Here is a 22,906-nt window from a genome sequence, read left to right as displayed (position 1 = left end):
TACTGAGGCAATACCTGTTTTCTTCTGGAATGTGGAGTGCCATCATAATAAGAGGTTCCATGCATTGCACTTTCCAGCCCTGTCTCTCACTCACACGGCCAGTTTCAGGTGCTAAAAAGTGATTAGGCATCCGGCTCCATATGACTGGTGTCAACATCTGGACATCCAACCTGGGAGGACATTGAGGGACTGGGTTCTTATGGTCACTACGGAACATGGCCGCAGAGATGGGCATAATGTTCTGGATATAGAGAAGAATAAGTAGAATAAGAAAAGACCAATTGACATTTAAAATTACTGTATTATATTTTTTCAAATGAAATTAGAGCATGAGATAGTGACCTTTAGTTTGCCGAGTTCCACCTGTAACATGCTCTGGCTTGACGGCAAACAAAAGACAGCAGGGAAGAGCTTAGTATTGGGTTCCACCTGAAACACAGAGAAAGAGCTTAATGTCACATTAAATGGGCATAAAATGATGGTGCTTTTAAGCATTTGAAAAATAAAAGAAATAAATAAAAACATATCAGTGCTGTCAAGCAATTAATTGTGACTAATCACATCCAAAAAAAAGGTTTTTGTTTACATAATATATGTTTAATATATGTGTGTGTCCTATGTATATGTAAATACACATATATTTAAAAAAAATATATGATTATATATGAAATATATTTATATTTAATAAAAAACAAATGTATGCATGGTAATACATGTAAATATTTTAAATATGTGTGTATTTGTGTATATTTATATATACATAACAAATATAAAACAGTATGCATACATACATTATGTAATAGATATGATTTTTTTGTTGTTTTTTGCATTTCATTAATCACGAAAGCACTAGTAAATTTTTATATAAAATGATATTATGTTATATTATAATTTGGAACACTAAAGCCAACATGTAGTGATTCACTTTCAAAGTGACACCACTTTCTCTGACCTGGTAGAAGGCATTGATCTCCTTCCCGTTGGCTGTAAAGGTCATCAGTCCTGTGTCCAGGTCCACCAAGCATCCAATCACAAAATCCTCCTGACTGATGCGTGTTTGCTGCGAGCTGCTAAACTCTCCTCCCCAAACCATGTAGCAATTGCTGCGTTTTACACTGAGGAAAGAAGGAGGAAAGACACTGTATTGTTTTGAGAAATGTAAAGTGATATGAAATGGTTTTAGTCCTTACTCATATCCCGTATGCCTATTATGGAGGAAAATGTACCAAGTATATAGAAGAATGGTCTTACCTGTCATGAATGTTGCCTTTATCGTCCCCAACCGTAACAGTTACATTTCTGACTTTAACAAGATCAAAATGTGGATCATACTGGTGGTAGTCAGGAGTGACCCATCCTACCCATACTCCACTGGGCTCCTGTCCGGCAAACACCCGGACTGAATAATAATACTGGTGGAATGAAAAGAAGGGTTTTTATTATACATGACAACATTGTCAAGGATGAAAGCAATACTTAGATGAAATTCTAGGTGATACAAAGATTTTCAGTAAGAAATATAAATTAAATTTCATCCATACAGTCGTTGTGTTAGAGATAATATCAACATCGTCTCGATCATCTGGGACAACATCCTCCATCAGACGAGGCATTGTTGGCACCACTGGTGGTGGAGCAATAAACGCTGCCTTCTTCGCCTTGGAAAAAAACCTGGAAATCATGGATACTATTTCAGAATCAAAGAGAGGATGACATATCTCTCATTGATTTTATATTCTCTCACCCTCTCTTTTTGCTTTTCTCTGTGGTGGTGTCCTTCTCATTCTCGCCCTCTTTGTTGCCAGGAAGCTCTTTTGGCACGGATGGCTCTTTTTCTTTCTCATCTTGCTCCTTACGAGTGGCTGACTTCTTCAGGAGCTCAAATTCAGATTCAGGATCCACCTCAAGGGCCTCATCCTCAGGGATAGTGAGGGTTCGGGTGAGGGGTGAAGCTCCTACAGGCACCTTGAAGGTTTCATGGAATTCGATTGGCATGCTAAGTCTAAAAAACAGAAGGTCTGTGTTGGCATTCTGAGACCCAAATGTCCTATGGGTCAGTTTAATACAAGGGGCGCTATCCACTGTTCCATCCACACGGGACACCTTTTGGAGAAATAAACAAATAAAACTGAGGATCTGAGACATGTCGTTTTCACTATTATACTATTATAGTTTTTTACATTTGATAGAATATTTGTTATGTACAGTTTTCATTTTATATTTAATTTACAATTCTAGGAATTGTCATTTATTTGTTTTATTTACATAATTACATTTTTTATTATTTAGATTTCTGTTTTGGGTTTAATAATTTTGTTTTAGACTTAATCATCTAATTTTAGTTGCAAAATTTTAGATTTTGACCAAAAAAAAAAAAAATTATTTTTAATTTTTTTTAATGAAAATGTTTTTTAATAGTTTTTGTTCAACTTAACACAAGTTCTTTGAAAAGTGAAAGCTGAGCTGCGCAGATTTGCATAAACTGAGTGAGTTTTTTTTTTTTTACCTCAATATGAGGGTGGTCTGTTGGCACAGGCACAAACTGGGGCAAGCTCTTGCTGAACCACATTGTAATATCTCTCTTCATGTTGATGGCGAAAGGCTCGAAACCTTCCTGCAGGCCACAGATTGTGAAGTAACGCAGGCTGCTCACATTCTGCCCAAGGTTGATACGGCCAACCTGAGACAGCCCCAGACTGCACACAGGGATGAATCCTGCTCATGGGAACAACGGTCATATTATTAAATGCCACAGCAGCTAATGTCTTAATTTTATTCTTCTTCATGACTCTCACCTTCTCCGATCTCAATGTCTTTGAAGGCCATCTCAGATCCAGAGTCACTGATAAGCATTTCTCCATTCAGAGTAAACATGATGTTCTGTTCTGTCAGGTCAATCATGCAGCCCACCACGTCACCAGACTGCCACTGCCTGCCAAACGGCTCATTCCCTATGTGCCAACGCTGAGCCTAAAATCAGATATATTATATCATACACTGTAAAAAAAATGGAACTGTGCATTTTCCTGTTTACAAAAAATTTTGTGTATATGCTATTTTCTACTGAACAACGATTATCTTGAAACTACATAAAAAACTAAACAACAAGGCTCTTAAAACAAAGAAGCCATGAAGAATGCTAACGAAATTGAAGTACCTTGTACCCATTGAAAACATAGGCCAGGTCATCTGATCCCAGCTCTCTGTCTGCATGGACGCTTGGTCTTGCCCACCCAACTCTCATCTCTCCTACTGTTACTGCCTCAAACTCAAAGTACCATTTTCCCTGGGTTACTGCGTAGGATTTTTCTGCCCTGAACACACGGATCTTATCACTCCGACCACTGCCAGCCCCATGTCCACCTAGAATAAATGGGTTAAAGTTTACAAATACAAAATTCATTGAATGATCTTAAGTTCTCTTTGAAGAGACTGAGTTGGTAAGTGATCAGATGGACAGACTCACTGCTCTCCTGATCAGGCGGCTCAATATTGTAGCCATAGCCAATCAGAGTCCGTACGGCGGCACATACACTGTCACGATTGGTCTTTTTCGTCTTTTCATCCAGTAGATTGTACGGCACAAGACGAGGATTGCGCTTGTTCACAATGTCCTAAAACAAATAAGAAGCAGATGAAGCAAATTATATCTTAACATTTTTAAGAATTTAGGAAAGAGTATTTCTGAAATACAGAAACATAAAGAAAGAATTTTAATAAAAGCAAAAAATGTGTCAGAATGACTTGTAAAATATAAACCATGATCTGGATGCATATTTGCATTTCATTATTTCTGTCATTTATTGTTGTTGTTATATTTTGTTGCTCCTGAAAAAAGTGTGCAACCCTACCTGAATAATACTGTAAGTCCAGCCTTGACGAACACGGTCTCGAGCCCAGACATTGTGCCCGTTTTCAGCCAGTCTTTCCACAAGTGTGTTCTGATTCGGTGTCAGTTTCACATGGTTGAGATCCAGAGGAGCAGGTTTGTATCCATTACTTTGCATATACCTAGGAATTAAACAGAAACTAATTTAAGTTTAGAATTTTTTTTACATGTTTAGTACTGTTCAAAGAGTTCAGTATCTTATGCTCGCAACGGCAGTTTTTTATTGTGAAACATTAATATAATTACAAATAATTTTTTAATTTTAAAATGTAGTTAATTCATGCTCCAGTATCCATTGCTCCAGTTTTTAGTGTCACATAATCTTTCAGAAATCATTCTAATAAAACATTACTCAAAAACATTACCAATGTTGAAAACAGCCCAACTGTTTAATATTTTGAGGAATCTAAGATTTTTTTCAGGATTCTGATAAATAATAATGAAAAATTTTAATGCATCTTTGCTGTAGTACTAACTGAAGTACTAAATTCTTAAAATAATACAATAAATAAATAAATAAATAAATAAATAAAATAAATATATTTGATTTAATTATTAATAATTATTTATTTTGTATTATTTATTATTTAATTCAAGCAATTAAGACTTCATTAGTCATATTCATGTTTAGTTCTTATCAGAATATTCTATAATACTGACGTTTTAGGAAGTTTGATTTTCTTTAAGTTCTCCTCTGCTTTTTCGTCTCCCATGCCTACATGACACCCTAAAGCCAGAAGAGTCCTATAGAGATAACAAAGAGAAAAATGAATTAATTAACCAAAATGTAAACAACCATGTAAAATCTCAATATTTCACTCACTTCAGTGTCTCTCCAGACATTGCCAAGTTGTAGTTCTTCTCAGGATCTGGGAGGCTCTGGAAATCCACTAGACAAGGATGCAACTTCTTGTTGTCATCCCGAAACTGTAAGGGACAACAGACTAACAGTATTGAGTGCTTCACACAGAGAAAACCAACAAAAAGATTAAAAAAATTTATATTAATTGTGCACATAGGAGTTTTAAAAAAGTTATTAGATCTTTTAATTTTATATTTATTTTATGTATTCATAGACTGACCGGTCCAAAGGTCCAGCCCTGCTCAATTCTAGTGACGGCCCACAGCTCGTGGCTGTTCTCAGCCAGTTTCTCTCTAATCCGCTCTAGATGTGGAGGAAGCACAATCTGCAGAAATAATTGAGATGGCAAAATCAGTAGAGGTCATTTTATAAATATATTCCTTTAGCTACATTTTCTGAAATCCTACCTGCACAGTGTCCACGGGGCAGGGAGTGAAGGCAGTGTGGGAGAGAGACTGGGTTGGTCCCAAAAGGTTCCGGACCCCATCAAAGTCATGCTTGTATTCTTTAATGGGTTCGATACGCAGTCTATCTTTGGGCAGAACTGCCTCATAGCATGGGGCATAACCAGGAGGAGGAAGGAATTTAAAATCTCCATGCCGTCCACCAAGGAGAAACCGAGCTCTGTGACAGCAAAAAAATTGGTTCAACTGTGTTTAATAAGGGCTAGAGCTAAACTCTTCTTGATAGCCCCCATGAACAAAACTGGAGATTTAGGTTTCACATTAACATGTTGAACTTACTTGATCCCAGCTGAGAAGCTGACCGCAGGGAAAAACAGACCATCCAGGTTGAAGTTCTCAAACATGCCCTGAACGGGATGTCCGTTGATCCGGAAGGAGATGCTAGGAACGCTCAAATCCAAACAGCAGCTCACCACATCTCCAGCAGCAAGAATATGTGGATTAGATGAGGACACCTGACGTAGTACGCGACCTGACAAGAGCATAATGTTACAGAGGACATTATTGTCCTAGAACAAGTGTAGAAAGGATGATTCCTTACCTGTCCACAGATGTAGCCCATCAAAGCCGTATGAGTAAAGATCATCTCCGACTCCATTGCTTCCCCATCCCTCTCCTCCCCCTGGGTAAGGGCTGTAACCCTCAGTCAAAGCCCAGCCAACACGAAGGTGACATGCCTGAGCAGTCAAGAATGACTCCACATGGTCTACAATTAACTCGTAGTACCACTTCTTATACTGTGTAGAGCCTTCACATGTGCCCAGAAAAATGTTGGGTCTCATACTGCAAAACATCAAACATGAGATGCCATCCACAAGCCAGACAAACTAATCTACATCTCTTTTATATTATATATTATTTAGTTTGTAGTCAGACCTGGTGACATAGTTAATGATGTTGGTCTGCAGGAGGAGATCACGCCCTGGAAGCAGATTCTCAGTGATCAGATTCTGATTGGACCTCACGGCAACACCATTACAAACGCATAAAGAGCAGAGCACATCTAGAACCTACAGTGAAAAGTTATAACAGGACAGATGTGATTGAAGGTGCAGTGCAGAAAAGTTTCAATCTTGATTACGAAAAGATATCAACCTTGTGATTGCGTCCATGTTTGTCCAAGAGTGCAATGATAGATTTGATGTGGTTCTCCTGAATGATGTTGAGCACCTCAGGGCTTTCAATAAGGATACAATACAGCACCTCCAGGATGCCTGGAAGTTAAAATATGCACATATACATAGATTTTTTTTTAAAGAAAAATTCTTTCATTCAGCAAGAATACATTCAATTTATCAAATGTGACAAAATTAGAATCCTAAAAAAATGTAAATTCAGAATTCAAGCTTCTCAAATTAATCAGAGCGATCTCTATTTTGGAGTTTTAAATAAATTATGGCTTTCTACCTGAGGATGCCTCTAAACGGTCCAGTTTGCTGACCAACCAGTCAAGATTGTCACAGAACAAAGCACAGTTTGCCCTGTTTCCTCTGATGAGAGATGCTGCAGGAAATTTGTTTTACACTTTACACCAAAAACACTGAAAACAGTAAATCATTAAGAGCATGCATAAGTATTACATGCTCCAATCATGAGTAAACGCAGCCATACCCAGCAGCTCATAAAATAAGTTGACAATCTCTTTCCAGTAATCAGCTGCTTCTTCTCCAGCAAACTCTGAGAAGTGGGCTGAAGTGTTGTAGACATTCAGCCGATCAACACAGTCCAGTACGAGACTGATCATGCCCTATGCAACAAAGCAGACCTTGGTAATGAATGCAGCAAATGTAAAGATAATATATATTTATACAATAAATTATGTGCGTTTGCATATATATTTGCTAGCATATCTAACCTCCTCTTGGAATAGATTCTGTCGGTTTCTTAAGGAGCGCAGTTTGGTCTGCTTCTCCTCATGTTCCAGCTCTTCTTCTGGAGGGCGGAAATAAAAGATGAGATCCTGCAAGGACAGAACCACGGCATCTAGAGGCAGAGATGGGGACGATGGGCCTGGAGATTTACTCTTCCCTCTCAGAGAGTCTAGACCCCTGTCAGGCAACACAAATTAACAAATAAATATTATTTATCCTGATATTTACCCTTGATAAAACAGTACATTTTTATTAAATCAGTGGCAATGTCTCTAAACTGAACTATCTAGTCTCCAAGACTGGCTAAGCTGGTATGTTTTAATGGGTTTTAGGTACTTATCCTAGAAGACCAGCTTTAACCCCCATAGGATTTTTCTTACTTAATGAACTGGGTGAAGAGTCCTGTTGTGCTATAGATCATTCTAGCAGCCTGGGATTCTGCTGTTTGAGAACGTGCCACAGTCAGAGCATCGTCCATGTGACCTTCCAGATGAAGTATAGCCTAAGAAAAAGACACACACATGATAGCACTGGTGAAATCTGAGAATTTTTTTGATTGTGCAGTTTTAGGCCTGACTAGAGTGAATTTGCATTGCTGTTCAATTGTCTGGAGTCAGCAGGATTTTTTGGAAGAAGAATGCATTTATTTGATACACTAAATTAGTAATAATGTGAATAATATTTGTACCTTTCTTTTCAGTGGTCCCAACCGAGCAGACTTGGCATCCACTGAAGCATATGTAAGCCACAGGCTGGTAGAGACATGCTGCACAAAGCACATGGACTCTCCATACTTTATCTCTGGGATCCCCATTCCCTCCACATCACGTTTCTGAGCCACTTCTGTCTTCTCCTACTCAGTCACATTATGTTTGACGTCAAAGATTGTTAGTAAACAAGAGGGCAATCTCCCAGAGAGGAAGGTATAAAGCTGAGAGCAGCACACAAACCTTGGAAGCACGAAAGCAGAAAGCAGAGTTCTTTGTATTCGCTTTTTCCGCATCCACAAGAAGGAGTCCTTTCTCTTCATCCAGACACAGATACCTGCCTGTGGTGATGTGGCGCACTCTGAAGGATTGACCCCACTTCATGTGGCTACCACTCCACCTGTGTACAGGTTGAACATCATCTCAAAGGAAAAAAGAAAATAAAAATTTCTGCTTGTTAAGCCTTTTGAAAGAATGAAACAAACAAAGTACAAATAGCACCAACCCTATCCGAAGAGGCTCCAACCTCCACAGAGATCTGGCATGGCTACATACGGCTCCACCTTCATAGTGTGCATTTCTGAAAAAGATTGACTGTGGTCAGGGTTTACATTGAAAAACTTAAATCAACCCCTATGCATTACAATGTCCCTTCCGAGATACAAATCACATTCAAAAATAGACCTTAGGAATGCTAAGGGGTTAAATTGTTTACATTACATTAACATATGGCTTTATATCTCACCGTCTCTGGTCATCGCCCTGGTCAGCTGTAGGAATTGTTAAACATTCATCCATGTGCCCATGGAAAAGACGCAGAACATGCCCTCCAGTCAGATACCCTAATCAACGAAAACATCACAAAATAATGCATTATATTTGTGGTAAAGACAATAAATAAATTAGTGATCTCCACAGTATATATTAATATTGCTTACCCTCTGCCAGCTCACAGCCAGAACAGACTGGGTTCATGTTCCAAAGAGTTTGCATAAAGGAAGCGTCAACCATAAGGTCTCCGCTGGCATAGGAAAGGTGCTAAGGATGGGAAAGATTTTTCAGGTAAAAAGACTCCACCCAAAATGAACCTTTTCTGACTATACAGTAGAGATTAGCATTACCAGATATCTTTCAGAAGACACGCTAACCAGGATGAGGTCGTCGCCCACCCTGACTTTCTCACCCTCAGACCTCTGCTTGGATGCAGGGTGAATGGTCCACCAACATGCTTCACCTGTATGAAGATATAGACATCTTTCAATCAGAGTTCCATTTTGTATATTTACATTTTTGATAATCCACCAGAAATTACACACCTGTCGACTCCTCTCGTAAACCCACGTCAAAGGCCAGCTTGTCTGTGAGTGACCTTGATGTCGTCAAACAGCTGAGGTACTGCATCATGCAAAGAGATGTCAATCAAAAGAAACTATTCTTTCGCCATAGCAAATCTTTTCTTATCTTGCGATGTATGTTTGTTGACCCACCATGCCAGAGTGAGTGTGTCTGAGAAGGATGGCGTGACCATACAACAACGTGCGGTGGCCTCCTCCTTGGGAAGACTTGAAAGAAGGTGGAAAAACATGACTATACACTAATAAAGAGATGAGGTTTTTGACACACTAATTAACATCACTAACAGGAAAAGGTGGCTATAATAGAAACAGTAATAAGAATAAGCAAAATTATGCAATTTTGAGGCACAAAGAGAAACCTACCCATTTATCCAAATCGACTGCCTAAAGCAGGCAAAAGAGAAGAAAATAGAAGGAGGACAAGAGACAAAAGTCATCCTAAGCTCAGAAAAATTATGTAAAAACATTTATGAAGAACCCTCATGCTGTGAACATGAAGGTGACCAAGACCCGATGAATGCGCTCTGAACCAACCTCATTAAGCTCAGTTGTATTAGCCAGCATCTCCTGAAGGGCCCGAACAGATAAGGACTGCTCCAGAATAAAGCAGCATATAGCCAGATCAGGAGGAACATTCTAGAATGGCAAAAAGATGTGTACAGGACACTGAGAATTCAAAAACTAATAAATTGAGAGCAACATAAATGAAAAGCAAACCTGGGCATTTGATGTGGTTTCCAGAAAACACAGGCGATTCCCAAAACCCTCACAGGACAGACAGAGTTTAATCTGCTCCTTCAGGATAGTAGCAGTGCACTGCAGAACCACCTGGTCATCCTACAGAGAAAATGGATGTCAGGAATATATACCAAGTTTTAAAAGAGTTTAAATTTATATAAAGGGCACAAACGCTAATAAAATCAAGCACAGCCTTTCATTTAAAGTGTTTCAATTTTGTGTGAAGCTATATTAATAATGGCAATAAATCAATCAATTTTTTTTGATTATTTGGAATCCAGTCTGATGTCTGGTAATATATACCAGACTAACACTTCCTGAAATACTGCTTTAGACAAGTCATCAATGTTTTCTTTGTAACAGTATGTTCATAGCGCACGTTGCTGCTAAATAACATGGTATTTGTAGCCTTGATCGGGGCAGCATGCATCTAATCCTGAATGTGGCTCAGGTTACAGCCAAAACACTTGAGGAAGCTCAGGCAAGGCCTGTTTGAGAAGAAACAGTTTGATTTTTGCCTGAATATATTCAAGCACTATGAGAAAGTCTAATGCTGGTTCTTAATAAAACAGTGACAATGGTGGTGCTGATCATTTTATGGGCAGCACCCACTCTCTGTAATTATATTCCCATATAAGGTTACCTCAAAGGACTCAATTTGATAGACAGCTTCAAAATTGCTCCACTGATTCTTTTCAAATTATATTATGTGTTGGACAAATATGCCAAGTTTATGTAATAGTCAACTTTTTATAATAAAGATGTAATGTAAGCATGCCTTTATAAAGAAATTGGGGCAGGTCACGTCCTTGACAGACTAGTCAGTGTGACGGTGTATTATGTATGTAAGTGTGTCATCTGCTGAGATATTCCAGGGCTGGAATGTAAGCCAGTGGGCCGTGAAAAACCCTGTCCACAATGACACATGCTGCTAGCAACCTGACACCTAGCACTTGACAATATAGTCATTGTAAGATCACGATATAAAAATAATTGAATAAATCACAGAATAAGATATACTGTTTTTCTAGTGAATAAGACTTACATAATTATAAAAGATTTTCATTTAAAATAAATTATATTTTTAATTCTTTTAATTCTTCAGGATGAAAAAAAAAATCTGAAAAAGAAAACGTCAGCATATTAGAATGCTTTCTGAAGGTTACGTGTGACACTGGAATCTGGCTTAATTTTAAAAAGGCAAGTTATTTTACAATTTAGTAATATAGTAATTGTACATAACCTTTACATTTAACATTTTTTGAGAATGTGTACATTTTTAGATGTTATAAGTTACTGCAGAAATGCATAATTTCATTGAGCTCACATCTTTTAAAATCAATAGATTTTTAGTTATCATAGAGAAAAGAAATCACAAAAAATACATTTAAAAATATTAAGCAATTTTAGCATGTCACTTTTTGAAACATCATCTGTTCATTAAATTCTTTTTTAAATCAGCTTTTCCCCCTTTATACTGTTCTCTCCCGGCCTCCTCCTCATTCTCTGTCCCTCTATTTCAGGCTACAGCACCTGCTATATGCAATTTTCCCGAGCAAGAAAGAAGCACGACATATCTGCCAACAATGCTGACTGTAAACTGAGTCGTGAGCAAATGATAAAGATCAGTAGCAGTCAATGGCCTGATACCTGTTGAACAATTACTCCAGAATAAAAGATTATCTGAATCCGATATTACATATTTGGAAACACCTGCACAGTTTAAAACAGTAAAATCATCCATCACAAACATGGTATGAAACTTATATCTTGTTTTCGTATTTTAGTCCAATGATGCATTCTAAGAGGTTTTGTAGAGTTCATAAGTTGGACACTTTTTAAATGTTTTTCATCATCAAGTTGTTTTTAGTAGTTAAATAAATGACTTTTCAACAGAGAAACCACATGCAGTTCATATTTGTCTACAAACTTTCAAAACTTCAAGATTTTCAGACTTTCAGATCATTAGAGACAAATAAAAGCTGTCTGCAAACTTTTGACTGGTAGTGTAGTTTCTTCAATTAACAGTTAAACAGTCTTCTTGAAATGTTAATCAAACATAACTCTAAATATGAGCTGAAAAGCTCTAGGGGCTGTCATAAAAGTACAAGGACATGTAACAGACTTTTTAAATAGACTGAAACAAACAGGTGTTGGTTTAGGACAAGCTTCAGTTGCTAATCCCATCTCTGTATATAGACCCAGAGCTCATAGACAGCAGCATCACAAACAACAGCCGAACAGCACTAGTTATCTTGATCTTCTACTGTGTTCAGATCTTTCTGTGCATCCATGACAGGGGAGTTTTAGCTCTGGCAGGAATGACTTGGTGCTCATGTTGACATAACCCCAACACAACCAGGTCAGGCATGTACAACACTGAGGTCAAGGATGGGCTCCTCTCTAGAAGCGTGACAGAATAGAACGCAGCTAAAATATTATAGCAGTAATGGACCTCATTCTTACATCCTAAATTCACACATCTTCACCCTACATGTTTATTATAGTTTAGATTTATATTTTAGTCTTGGCAGTATGTTGTCTTTGTGCTTCTGTGCACAGTGCCAAGTGTAAAGTCCATTTTCAAACCGTGACAATCCAACCTCTGCACTGCACCATATATAAATAGACAACAATGACAGCAAATCCACACACCTGTCATGTCGCTCCACATTCATCCAAAAACATCAATCAAAATACATGAGAAAGTTGCTAAAATGTGAACTTTAACGATACAAAAAATGTAGTGTTCAGGATTTCTACACTTCAAACAATGATGTACCTTCATTAAAAAAAATAGAAATCACAATTCTGAAGTGTAAATATACTGTGTATTGTACAAGTACTATCAGACAAACTATAAAGGTATAGTATAATTAATCAGTTATGGTATAGTCTAATATAACTCACTGTACGCAAGAACTGGATTTCCTCCTCTCCCTCTGCTACTTCTGCCATGGTGCAGATCTATAGGTACCGGCAGAAATCAGATGCGGTCCCCTCTCTCTCCTTCTTCCCAGCTGGGACAGATCCCAGCCTTAACTTCCCCACTCAAACCTCAGACCGCCTGCCTGTGTGGAAGTACTGAGAGTCTCCAGCTCTGGTGAATGCGTTTCAGTCAGCTCCACTCTAGTCTCCTCTCTCTGCTCCACATCAAAGGGGAGGAGCACCAGCCTCATTAAACTAACATTATCACTCCATTGGGATTAGCTACTACATAATAAATGTTAACATCTTTTTATAACAGGGACCGAAGCTTTTATTTAATGACTGACACTGTACTAATGCTTGATCGGTTCTTGAGATATTAAAAAAAAAAAAAAAAATTATCTGTTTGTAAAAATCGAGCACCCAATATATATATTTTTTTCATACAAATTTAGGCGGAAATTAAATACGGACCATCTACAAAAACAACAAAAAAAAATTATGAGATTAAGAGATTTTATTAAGAACAAAGAAAATTTGTGACAGCTCACAAACATAAAAACAAATAAAAGCATCGATCCATAAATAATAATTAAATGATTGCACAATCTAGATTCAGATCCCAGTCATTAGGAACTGATATTTATTTAACCAATAAAAATGAAAAGAACTAAACATTTAAAGTGGTAATGGGTTCCAAGCAGACATTCGCACCTCATGTGAGGGCCAGCGGGGAGAATCTCTGTAGTGTCTCTTTGTGGTCATGCGCCTGAACTGAAAGTCTGGAGGGGAGAGATCGCAAGGCAACCCGTTACGTGTGTCATCTTCTGAAAGCACACCATCAAATGACAAAGGAGCAAAATTTGGAAACCCAAATGGAGGACTGGCATTCACCCATGAGAGGGTTTCCTTTTCACTTCCATTCAGAGGACAGACTTGATCCGTTTTAAATTCTTCCACTGAGTTAGTGTCTTCAAAGAGTTTCAATGGCACCATCTGCTGGAAGAACATTGGAGATGTGAGATCAGGTGCAAGTACTTCTGCTGTAACATTTGCATCTTGATGATCGTCTTCCTCATGAGCACTAATGTGGCACTTCCGATCCAAAAGTTTATGAAGGTCAAGTTCCTCGACATTCTGCTCTGTTTGCTTGCAGATAAACTGATTTTCAGTTTTGTCTGTTGTGGGAAACACTGGATCTTGGTTAAGATTTCCCAACGAGCTCAGAAAATCCACGTCCACATCATTTGTCGCCTGAACTTCAGGGTAATTTTGTGACATCTTGCACACCTCTTCATTAAAATCAATAATCGGCTCATGATCGACGGACTCCACACCTGAATCGGGGCTAGCGTCATGTATACGTATAAAAGCCTGATTGGCTGGTGGAGATCCCACAGGGCTCTGCTCTAGTGGTCTCTCTGGCACTCCCTCGTGGCTGATCGAGCGTCCGAACCGTCGAGCACCTTGTCTGCGGAGACGCGTGGGTCCCCTCTGAAGGGACTCCTGTGTTTTTTCCCTAAACTGAGGTGCCATGCGTGATGTCCGGAGAAGCAAGGTCAAGGCACTAAAGCCTCGAAGTCGCTCAGCCACGGACAAACGCAGGTGAGGTTTTTTAAAACCAACAGCCGAATCTGATAATTTGTCTTGCTTAGAAGTTTTAACTTTGGCCTCTTGCACTTCTTTGACACCCACCTTCTTCTCCATGGTTACATTTTCCTGCTCATTTGAAAGGGTCAGACTCGAAAACATTGGCCAGGCAGTGTTGACCCTCTCAGTTTGCGTTCTACCAGCTTCCCTTTCCAACTCAGGCATTTCATTAGTACACGACTCCAGTGTCACCTCAGGTAGGCTTATGGATCTACGAGGACGGGGTCGGTTCTTAGAGGTTTTTTTTACTTTTTTAGACCCTTTACGAGGCTGCTCTTCTAGACGCTTCACCTCTGGTTCATTCTCTACTTCTGTGTTTGCATTTATCTGAGACTCCTTGTTTTGGGCAACAGATTCTATTACCTCACACGGTCCTAACTCCACAAAGTTCTCATTTTCGAGTATAGTCCAGCATTCCTCATCACAGGGTTCCTCGCTGTCCTGTCTTTGAATGCAAGATACTTCAGAAAACATGTTTAAATGGTCATTAGGGTTTTCAGCAAAACTGCAGTTGAGAAGATCCGGGTCATCCTCTACCTCATTCGCAACAACTATTGCAAGACAACAAAAGAGAATTGAAAAAGACTTATAGCATGCACTAATATGTCAAAAAATCATAACTCAACAAAAAGTCAATTATTATTCAAATAAATTCAAGACAAATTCAAACCTCCTCCTGGTCCATCAATAAGGATAAGTGGTATCTTAGTAGATTCATCAGCATTTGTATGTTGTGAACCGCATTTATAGTCAGGCTGCTCTTGGTGTTCTTCTAAACAGTTTTCAGGGTTTTTGTGTGTTGGTGTCACTGAAAGCTTGAAGTATTGAACCACGTTAGAAGAATGAGGGGGGAGAAAAAACAATAGTTATAAATGAATAAAAACTACCAAAAATCACAGGCAAAAAGATGGCAATTAGTAAAAGACACACACAGGGTTACTGTTGTTGCCACTGGGCACAGAGAAAAATCTGAGAGATTTTCTTCTCCGATGTCCCTTGTCTTCTTGTGCTGGAGGCCTGGAAACCCCAAAGCAGACAGATAAGCCTGAATGCAACTTTTTGTACATTACAATTCATGCCCAAATAGTTTGGCAATTTTAGAAGAGTTTAGAGTGCAGTCACCGTACCCAAGTGATTTCTGTTGATCTCTCATGTGGTTTCTCTTTTTGGAAGTGGTAGTAATGGGATCTTCTTTTTTACACTTTTCCAGGGGACTATGACTGCTTAAACACTCTAGCAGATTTTTGCAAAGCTTTGTTATGTTAATATTCTGCAAAAATCAGTAGATAACCAGTTAAAACACACACATAAATAGACTGACCTTCTGGCTTGTTGATGGTTGGTGTGTCCTCTCTTAGGTCATGCAGCGACCGCCTGAACAATAATAACCACCCCAATACATTATCTGCAAGTAGTTTTTTTTTTACAAACATACAACATTGATATCGGTTAAGTCGCAAATGACCTCTTCCTCGCGGATCCTTCAAGTTCAGGAAGTGATTCCTCAGTGGCTTTACGTTTGACCGTAACTGGTGATTGAGGGGTGGGGCTTTTTGAGAGAGGAGTCACTGCAAAGATCAAAAGTATTTTAGATAAACAGATACCTATTGATATGAAGGCACTCGCCATGCAAAAATATAGTGGCTCACCTGGTGTGACATTTAAGACTATTGGTGGTCCAGTAGGAGTACGACATGGCTTCAGTTTGGAAAATGCATCTACAAATATTTCTAAAACAATATTTTGAGATTTTACATATATACACACACACACACAAGTATATATATATATATCTCATGTACAAAACAGTTGTGCTGCTTAATATTCAGTGTTATACTTTACGCATGCATGTAAATTAGTACAAAAATATATGATTAAAATCAAGGACGACACCATGTATTTATCATCAACATCTCACCACCAACACTTCGCCTCCGCTGTCTTCTCAGACTTCTGTAAACACTGAGTCCTGTCCTCTTACTAAACATAACGCCACCTGCAGGAGAGGGCGCCTCAGTTCTCACCGCTGCTTTTGATGCCTCCAGCACACACGAAGGAACAACACCTGATATACAAAAGGGCATGCACACGTTTACACAAAATAAAATTATGCTATAACCAGCAAATTGCCGGTTAACCCATTATTTATACGAATCTCATACATCTTTACCAATACGATCTGCATGAAGAATAAGCGATTTGATCACTGATGTCTGCTGGTCTAAATGTCTCTCAGTGTCAAGAGTGAGTTTACAAGGTGGTGCTGGAGACTGGAGCAAATTAGGAGCAATAACAACTGCCAGACTGGTAGCATCCATTCGATTTTCACTGCATCTGCACAAGCACAAGCTCTCAATTACCACTTATAATTAATTTTAATAAAGCACAAAAGGGTTAGGTTAGTGTCATGCAGAAAGTGCACTTAAAAAACAAGCTGCATATTTTCAAACTGTAACCAAATGTAAAACCTCTCTGCAACTTGACGCAGAAAGGTGCAGAGGTATCGGAGTGCACGAGCGTGGGATGAAGGAAACAGAGATGTTATGAGCAGGGTTGTTCTGTTTCTCGCTCCCTCCTGGTCATGCGTCATCTCGAGGCCCTGGGCCTGAATCAGAGGGATCTGGAGGTCCGTAGGTATGAGAGGAGACGGCAGCTCACGCAGGAACTGCTTGATGAGAGAGGCAACATCACAGGCCTGCAGGAGGGATGCGTGCGGAGATAAGAAGACAGGCTTTCCCTGCTCCAGGTCTGCCTATGAAACAGAAGCACTTGGCGTTAACACTGTTTTCAGATTTTTTTTAGCAGCCATTAATTCAGTGTTACATCCTTTTGAAATCATTCTAATGCTGATTTGGTGAACTACTACAATTATTATTGGTGCTTGGTCAATAATGATTCTTATTATCTTCAATATTGAAAATGTCTGTAACATTATAAATGTCTTTACTGCCACTTTTGCTTTACCTGACGCAACCCTGCTGGGGGAAAACTATTGTAATTTATTTATTTTAAATCACAATATTACAGCTTTAAGTATGTTTCTGTTCAGCTGGGTAAACAAAAAATCTTTTCCAAAAACTTTTTAAAAAATTTAATTATTCCAAACTTTGACCAGCATAGTAAAAATAGTGGTAATAAAAATGTGCACATGTACCTCAATGAAAAGGGCTAATCCTTAAAACAATAAATCACTGTTAAAGCATTTCACACTAAAAACTACCTGGCTGTATGAAAAAGTCTTATTAAATGACATTTGGACAAGCCATATTTGAAGGAATTTACTCTCAGAGCTCGGATACGACTCAAGGAACCAGTCTTCCTGAAAAGACCCTCTATATCCAGATGTTGTGACAGATACAAACAGGCCTCCACCAGGAACCTGAAAACCAGCACATCAGTTTCGGTCAACCGCCGTCACCATTCACGTGTGAAAATCATCTTTGCTTTATAATTACATTTTCAAACAAAATAAGTTACCACACATACTGAGGTACTGTACCGCCCATGTCGGACAGTTCGTGTTGAGGGAGCAAGTGCAGGTCACGTCCAAAAGCAAAGCGTTGATCCTCCTGAGACAGATACGTCAATGATACTATATCTATTTAAGCAACAAATAAACGCACGGAGTTCCCTGCGTTTTTTCCTTTACCTGAATAAAAGTTTGTTCACCCCCTGAATCTCCATTTATAAAGTTTTTCCAGTTTTTCACGCGGATACCGACAGCTTTGAGCGTGTGAACGATCGCCACCACGCGCAAACGCTCCTCCGTTAAACCGGCCATTATTCGACGGTCTGTGCACCAAAAACACTTTCGTTCTAAATTCGGAACGTTTTGTGTAATTAGCTGTAACTTACTGCTACGGTAAAGTCATGGAAACGGTAAACGTGGCTAATTAGTACGGCGGTGGAAGCGGAGACGATGTTTTCATACGAACCGCCAGCGCTGATTGGTGTCATGACGTTCCGCACGTATGCAAATGAGCAAACCTTATGCAAATAAGCCAACGTGAAACAAGAATTTATAAACGTATTTCTGCAGTGCGTTTTTACATAATACCTAAAAAAAGATTAATATAACTTGATGGCAGTATGGTTTATTTTTTAAGGCAGTAAAATGGAGGGTAATTTGGGATGACGTGACCTATTTTAAAAAATAACAATAAAAAACTGGACAATTATAAATGCAATAATCTGCATATTTCCAAACTATTATTTTATATTTCTCCTAAGGCAGCTAATGCTACCATAATAGTAAAACGTTAATACAGAATATTTATACCTTTATAGACGTTAGCCGTTTATAGTTGCAAAATATTTTGGGGGTGAAATCCTCTCAGATATTTTATGCATGCAACGCCCCGTACTCAGATTACACATTTAAGAGGTAGATCTACAGCTATGTATTCTTTGTTATGAATAAATAATACAAACTAACAGTTAGTTAAATATCCATTTTAAATACCACTTTAATTCTGTCACTAATCATTTGATTACTGGAAAAAAAAACAACCCACACACACACAGAAGGACTAGTCAGAGCCATTTCTGTTTATGTAAGATTAATTCACATTGATTTGAATGAAATTGTAACTAATGACCAACAACAACAAAATAATCTCATAGCAAAATAGTAATATTTTTTAAATTGAGTGAACTGAAACGAAAAAGATGTATAGAGTTGGTAAACAGACCGTTTTATTGATGGGTGGATTTGACCGTTTTTAATTGTACAAGGACTGTCCACGTCTTTGAACATGATGAAAAGACATTTTCGGAAACCTTGCTGACATACAATGACTCCGCTTTATAAATAAATGACATTTCACAGGTAGTGTGCCGCAAGCACAGATCACTTCATGTTTGCAACAAAATCTTCTCCTTTCTTGATGGAGCCCTTCAGTTCATCCATGGCTTCAGCTACCAGCTTATCTTCAAAAGCAGAGATCTTGCCAAGACCAAGGTTCTTTTCAATGCCGTTTTTCTGAGAAAAGAAAGAGAAAAATATTTCAGGAAAATAAACAAACCCTAGTCTATTTTACCAGTTTACGATTGTTACTATGACCTTGTATGATCTGAAAATAAGGAGAAGTAGCATCTAAAAAGGGTTCAACTAGATTTACCCCGAGGAGGAGAGGTGTAGAGAAGTATTTGCATTCTGTCTCCTCAGATCTCACAAATGCACATTCAACAACGCCTTCTTTTCCATTCATGGCATCAAGAAGAGAGAATGTGAACCTGGCTCCAGCATAGGCCATTGACAGAGTGGCAGAGCCTATGAACAGAGAGACATACTCAGTTTACACAGATGAATTCATATCTTCACAATGGTATTTTACTTCACTATAGTGAGCATATGCACAATAAAAATTAAATTTGCAAAAAAGAAAACACCAAACTCAAGAGTACCCATTAAAAAAACCAAACAAGCAATTAAATATTTAAAACTTCAGTTCCCACCTGAACCGGCTTTAGCTTTCACAACCTCAGTTCCTGCTTCCTGGATCCTGCCTGTCAGAGCAGACAGCTGATCTGCAGGGAACTCAACCTTGGGAGTGCACTGAAAACAACACATAAAAAATGTAATCTGTTCAAAAGCACAGCCAATCAGTTATTTGATGTTCATGGTATTGGATTTTGGGCCAATACATATGAACAGGTCTGTTGTTTCACGGTGCATATAATGCTGTTCATAAGCTTATTGAATGAATTATAAATCAGGTAGCAAAAAATGTTTTCATTACCTGGGAAATGAGAGGAATGATGGTCTTTCCTGCATGACCTCCAACAACTGGCACATTGACTCTGGCGGGATCAAGGCCCTGGAAATAGTGTAAATAAATGACTGTGCAAATGTTTTCTGGTGATGACATTAAATAAACCTGCACTTAAAAATCAATTGCTTTTCTATCAATCTTGAATTTATAGAACTCACTTTGAGCTCAGCAACAAAAGTGTTTGCTCTGACAATATCCAGTGTTGTGACCCCGAAGACTCTGTTGGGGTTGTAGACGCCATGTTTCTTCATCACCTCTGATGTGATTGGGATGGTAGAGTTTACCTGAAAAAAAAAAAAAAAAAAAAAAAAACAGTATTAAAGTTCAATACGGAAACTTCTATAAGAAATTTCTATAAGAACATTTATCAATTATCTTAATAGATTGTAGATAATCTTATAGAGATGCTATAAACCCTTGTGAACTTAGCAGGTATAAAGTAATATCTCAGCGATGCAAGGCTCCTGGTTTTTACACTTACTGGGTTTGCAATGACGCAGATCATGGCCTGAGGACAGTGACGGGCACAAGCATCAGCTAAAGTGGCCACAATGGTGGCATTGGTGTTAAACAGATCATCACGAGTCATACCTAGAACAAGGACAAAATACACAATCTTTAGAAAATCGGTAGGTTTCTATACACTTCTGATTTTTAATGGAACCCATTTACATCTTGAAGAATGTTTAAGTCAATCAACATCTTTTGATGAATATTTCACATATTGCCCATATGCACAAATAAAACGCCTTTAAAAATAAAGCAGAGATAAAATATACACACCAGGCTTCCTTGGGACACCAGCAGGGATGACAACAACTTCACAACCTTTCAGTGCAGCACCCAGCTGGTCTGCACCCATGTATCCTGCAATGCAACACAGCGAATGCTACAGCAGACATATTCAAAGTCACAATGACATGAAAGTAGCAGAAGATCTACATCCGAGTGAAAGGGATTTTTAGTGGGAGATCAGTTGTTTTTGGAGAGAGGCAGATTGAAGTCTGTTGTTTTGCAGTTTGAATTTTAATTAGAAACTACAGGGTTCAGAAATATTACATGAATGAATCTTACACAAATTTTCATTGCATGCCAACAATAGCAAACCTGAACCTAAGGGCATTGAGGATCTGTACCTTTGACATTGGCTCTGGTCTCAATGTGACTGAGGTCAGCAGCCACTCCAGGAGTATGAGCAATATCGTAGAGCGAAAGCTCGCTCACTAAAGGGCTGTTCTTCAGCAGGAGAGACAAGGGCTGCCCGATGCCACCTGAAGCACCCAAGACCGCGACTTTTGCATTGTGCTGCAAGAAGGACAAAAAATTGCAATGCGTCACAATATATGCTGATCCACCTTACTCTTATCATAAAAGTGCCCTTTGAATCCAAAGACCAATATATTATATTTACTGCCTTGTATTGCTGCACGTATTAAATACATTAAAGTGGGATTGTTAATTATAATCTGATTGTTAAAAAAACTGATTAAATCACAAAATAGAACAACAACTGAATGCAAATGTTAAAAATTGTGCGAAGTAGCTCTGCTGTACTTTAATGCACTTTTGTTTTTCCCATGGCCACAAAAGCTGCATTAAGCCTGGTAGCTTGTCACAGATCAAGACATTTTGCTGGATTTACTACGCAACAGTGAGCCAAGTAATGTTAGCTAATTACAGTAATGACATTTCAAAGGTGGAAGTGAGTCAAAGTGATACCTCCTCTAACCAGGATGATCCTACACAGACAGACTAAACGAGCTGGCAAGGTCGACTGAAAACCTTATGCCAGATACCAGAATTTCAACAGACTCGTGGGGAACACTAAACGTTCTTCCTTACAACTTCCATAAACATGAAGACCATTTTATGTTGCAACACCTACTCTTTCAATGTGATGGCTAATGTCAAGCAAGGTAACTTCTAGGTTACCTGGACGCAGGCTTATTTAACTTAGTTTTAATAATACTGTTGTAGTTTACCGCTCATTACGAAACACGAGTGAGTACAGGGGAAAATGTACACGGAGTGGTAATCTCAGTTTGATATAATAACGTCATCACACACTCATACAAATCATGGACGCTAACGTTAGCGCACTCGCACGTTCACAAACATGAGATTTTACCTGTGAGGAGGTGGACAAGCACCGGACGAGGGTGGCGGTTGGTCTAGCGATGCGGGAGAACATGCTGGCTCGATTCTGTATAAGTGCTTACTGTTTAAAAATGAATAGTTGATGCAGAGCCCCTCCTGACTGTGACTCAAACGTCCTCTAACAAGACAACCGGGCGAGAACGAACCTACGGCGCAACCAAGCTTTGTTGAGTCTATTAGCTACCGGCCTCCTCTGATTGGTGTAGCGGAGTGTATGCAGTGCTATGATTGAATAGAATTTCTGTCAGTCACATTCAAAGGGGCGGAGTTTATGGTCGCCTACTCTTTCAATGGCTGTTCACATGCTGGCGGTCGATTGGTCGGTTTGGGTGAAACGTCGTTGAAACTTTTCTCTAAATTCTTTATTACTTTATAAGGACAGTAGTGTATATTTTATTATTTAAAAACTCTTTTGATAAATTTAAAAAAGTAATAATAGAACAATATTAGCTAATAGAATAATATCAGTTTTAGTACTGAATGCTTAAGCGTCCAGGATTCCATGATTCTA

General features: G+C 38.6%; 3 protein-coding genes across 3 annotated transcripts in view; all 3 read right to left on the bottom strand.

Annotated features, from left to right (window-relative positions):
* ryr1a (ryanodine receptor 1a (skeletal)) overlaps nucleotides 1-13,007 on the bottom strand; it is a 43,623-nt gene extending 30,616 nt beyond the window's left edge. The window contains 35 exon segments of the mRNA XM_043250507.1: nucleotides 15-241; nucleotides 343-429; nucleotides 953-1,115; nucleotides 1,252-1,412; nucleotides 1,542-1,671; nucleotides 1,745-2,103; nucleotides 2,507-2,715; nucleotides 2,796-2,970; nucleotides 3,158-3,363; nucleotides 3,467-3,614; nucleotides 3,852-4,011; nucleotides 4,550-4,633; nucleotides 4,713-4,816; nucleotides 4,972-5,076; nucleotides 5,159-5,375; nucleotides 5,495-5,687; nucleotides 5,757-5,998; nucleotides 6,092-6,225; nucleotides 6,311-6,429; nucleotides 6,623-6,718; nucleotides 6,827-6,962; nucleotides 7,071-7,263; nucleotides 7,467-7,588; nucleotides 7,775-7,939; nucleotides 8,037-8,193; nucleotides 8,299-8,373; nucleotides 8,539-8,635; nucleotides 8,732-8,831; nucleotides 8,915-9,027; nucleotides 9,110-9,188; nucleotides 9,281-9,355; nucleotides 9,512-9,532; nucleotides 9,683-9,784; nucleotides 9,866-9,985; nucleotides 12,797-13,007. Coding sequence (XP_043106442.1) covers nucleotides 15-241; nucleotides 343-429; nucleotides 953-1,115; nucleotides 1,252-1,412; nucleotides 1,542-1,671; nucleotides 1,745-2,103; nucleotides 2,507-2,715; nucleotides 2,796-2,970; nucleotides 3,158-3,363; nucleotides 3,467-3,614; nucleotides 3,852-4,011; nucleotides 4,550-4,633; nucleotides 4,713-4,816; nucleotides 4,972-5,076; nucleotides 5,159-5,375; nucleotides 5,495-5,687; nucleotides 5,757-5,998; nucleotides 6,092-6,225; nucleotides 6,311-6,429; nucleotides 6,623-6,718; nucleotides 6,827-6,962; nucleotides 7,071-7,263; nucleotides 7,467-7,588; nucleotides 7,775-7,939; nucleotides 8,037-8,193; nucleotides 8,299-8,373; nucleotides 8,539-8,635; nucleotides 8,732-8,831; nucleotides 8,915-9,027; nucleotides 9,110-9,188; nucleotides 9,281-9,355; nucleotides 9,512-9,532; nucleotides 9,683-9,784; nucleotides 9,866-9,985; nucleotides 12,797-12,844 — 4,922 coding nt within the window. The 5' untranslated portion in view covers nucleotides 12,845-13,007.
* Nucleotides 13,008-13,313: 306 nt separating this feature from the next.
* On the bottom strand, nucleotides 13,314-18,425 carry zgc:153345 (uncharacterized protein LOC566129 homolog). Its single transcript, XM_043249981.1, has 13 exons — nucleotides 18,114-18,425; nucleotides 17,951-18,033; nucleotides 17,747-17,843; nucleotides 16,933-17,216; nucleotides 16,635-16,798; nucleotides 16,383-16,529; nucleotides 16,114-16,194; nucleotides 15,930-16,032; nucleotides 15,786-15,838; nucleotides 15,592-15,697; nucleotides 15,397-15,481; nucleotides 15,135-15,279; nucleotides 13,314-15,015 (listed from the first exon to the last, which is right to left on the bottom strand). Exons 1-13 carry the CDS (start codon nucleotides 18,243-18,245, stop codon nucleotides 13,493-13,495), a joined length of 3,003 nt encoding a protein of 1,000 aa, XP_043105916.1. The 5' UTR covers nucleotides 18,246-18,425; the 3' UTR covers nucleotides 13,314-13,492.
* Nucleotides 18,426-19,137: 712 nt separating this feature from the next.
* Nucleotides 19,138-22,550, bottom strand: mdh2 (malate dehydrogenase 2, NAD (mitochondrial)). Its single transcript, XM_043251082.1, has 9 exons — nucleotides 22,367-22,550; nucleotides 21,375-21,543; nucleotides 21,022-21,105; nucleotides 20,720-20,829; nucleotides 20,397-20,522; nucleotides 20,206-20,283; nucleotides 19,922-20,021; nucleotides 19,585-19,736; nucleotides 19,138-19,445 (listed from the first exon to the last, which is right to left on the bottom strand). The coding sequence occupies exons 1-9, from the start codon at nucleotides 22,427-22,429 to the stop codon at nucleotides 19,314-19,316; spliced, it is 1,014 nt and encodes a 337-aa protein (XP_043107017.1). The 5' UTR covers nucleotides 22,430-22,550; the 3' UTR covers nucleotides 19,138-19,313.
* Between the last annotated feature and the right edge of the window lie 356 nt (nucleotides 22,551-22,906).

The sequence above is a fragment of the Puntigrus tetrazona genome, chromosome 10 (genome assembly GCF_018831695.1).
Source record: "Puntigrus tetrazona isolate hp1 chromosome 10, ASM1883169v1, whole genome shotgun sequence".
In the NCBI taxonomy this organism is placed as follows: Eukaryota; Metazoa; Chordata; class Actinopteri; order Cypriniformes; family Cyprinidae; genus Puntigrus; species Puntigrus tetrazona.
This window is presented reverse-complemented; position numbering and strand designations above follow the sequence as displayed.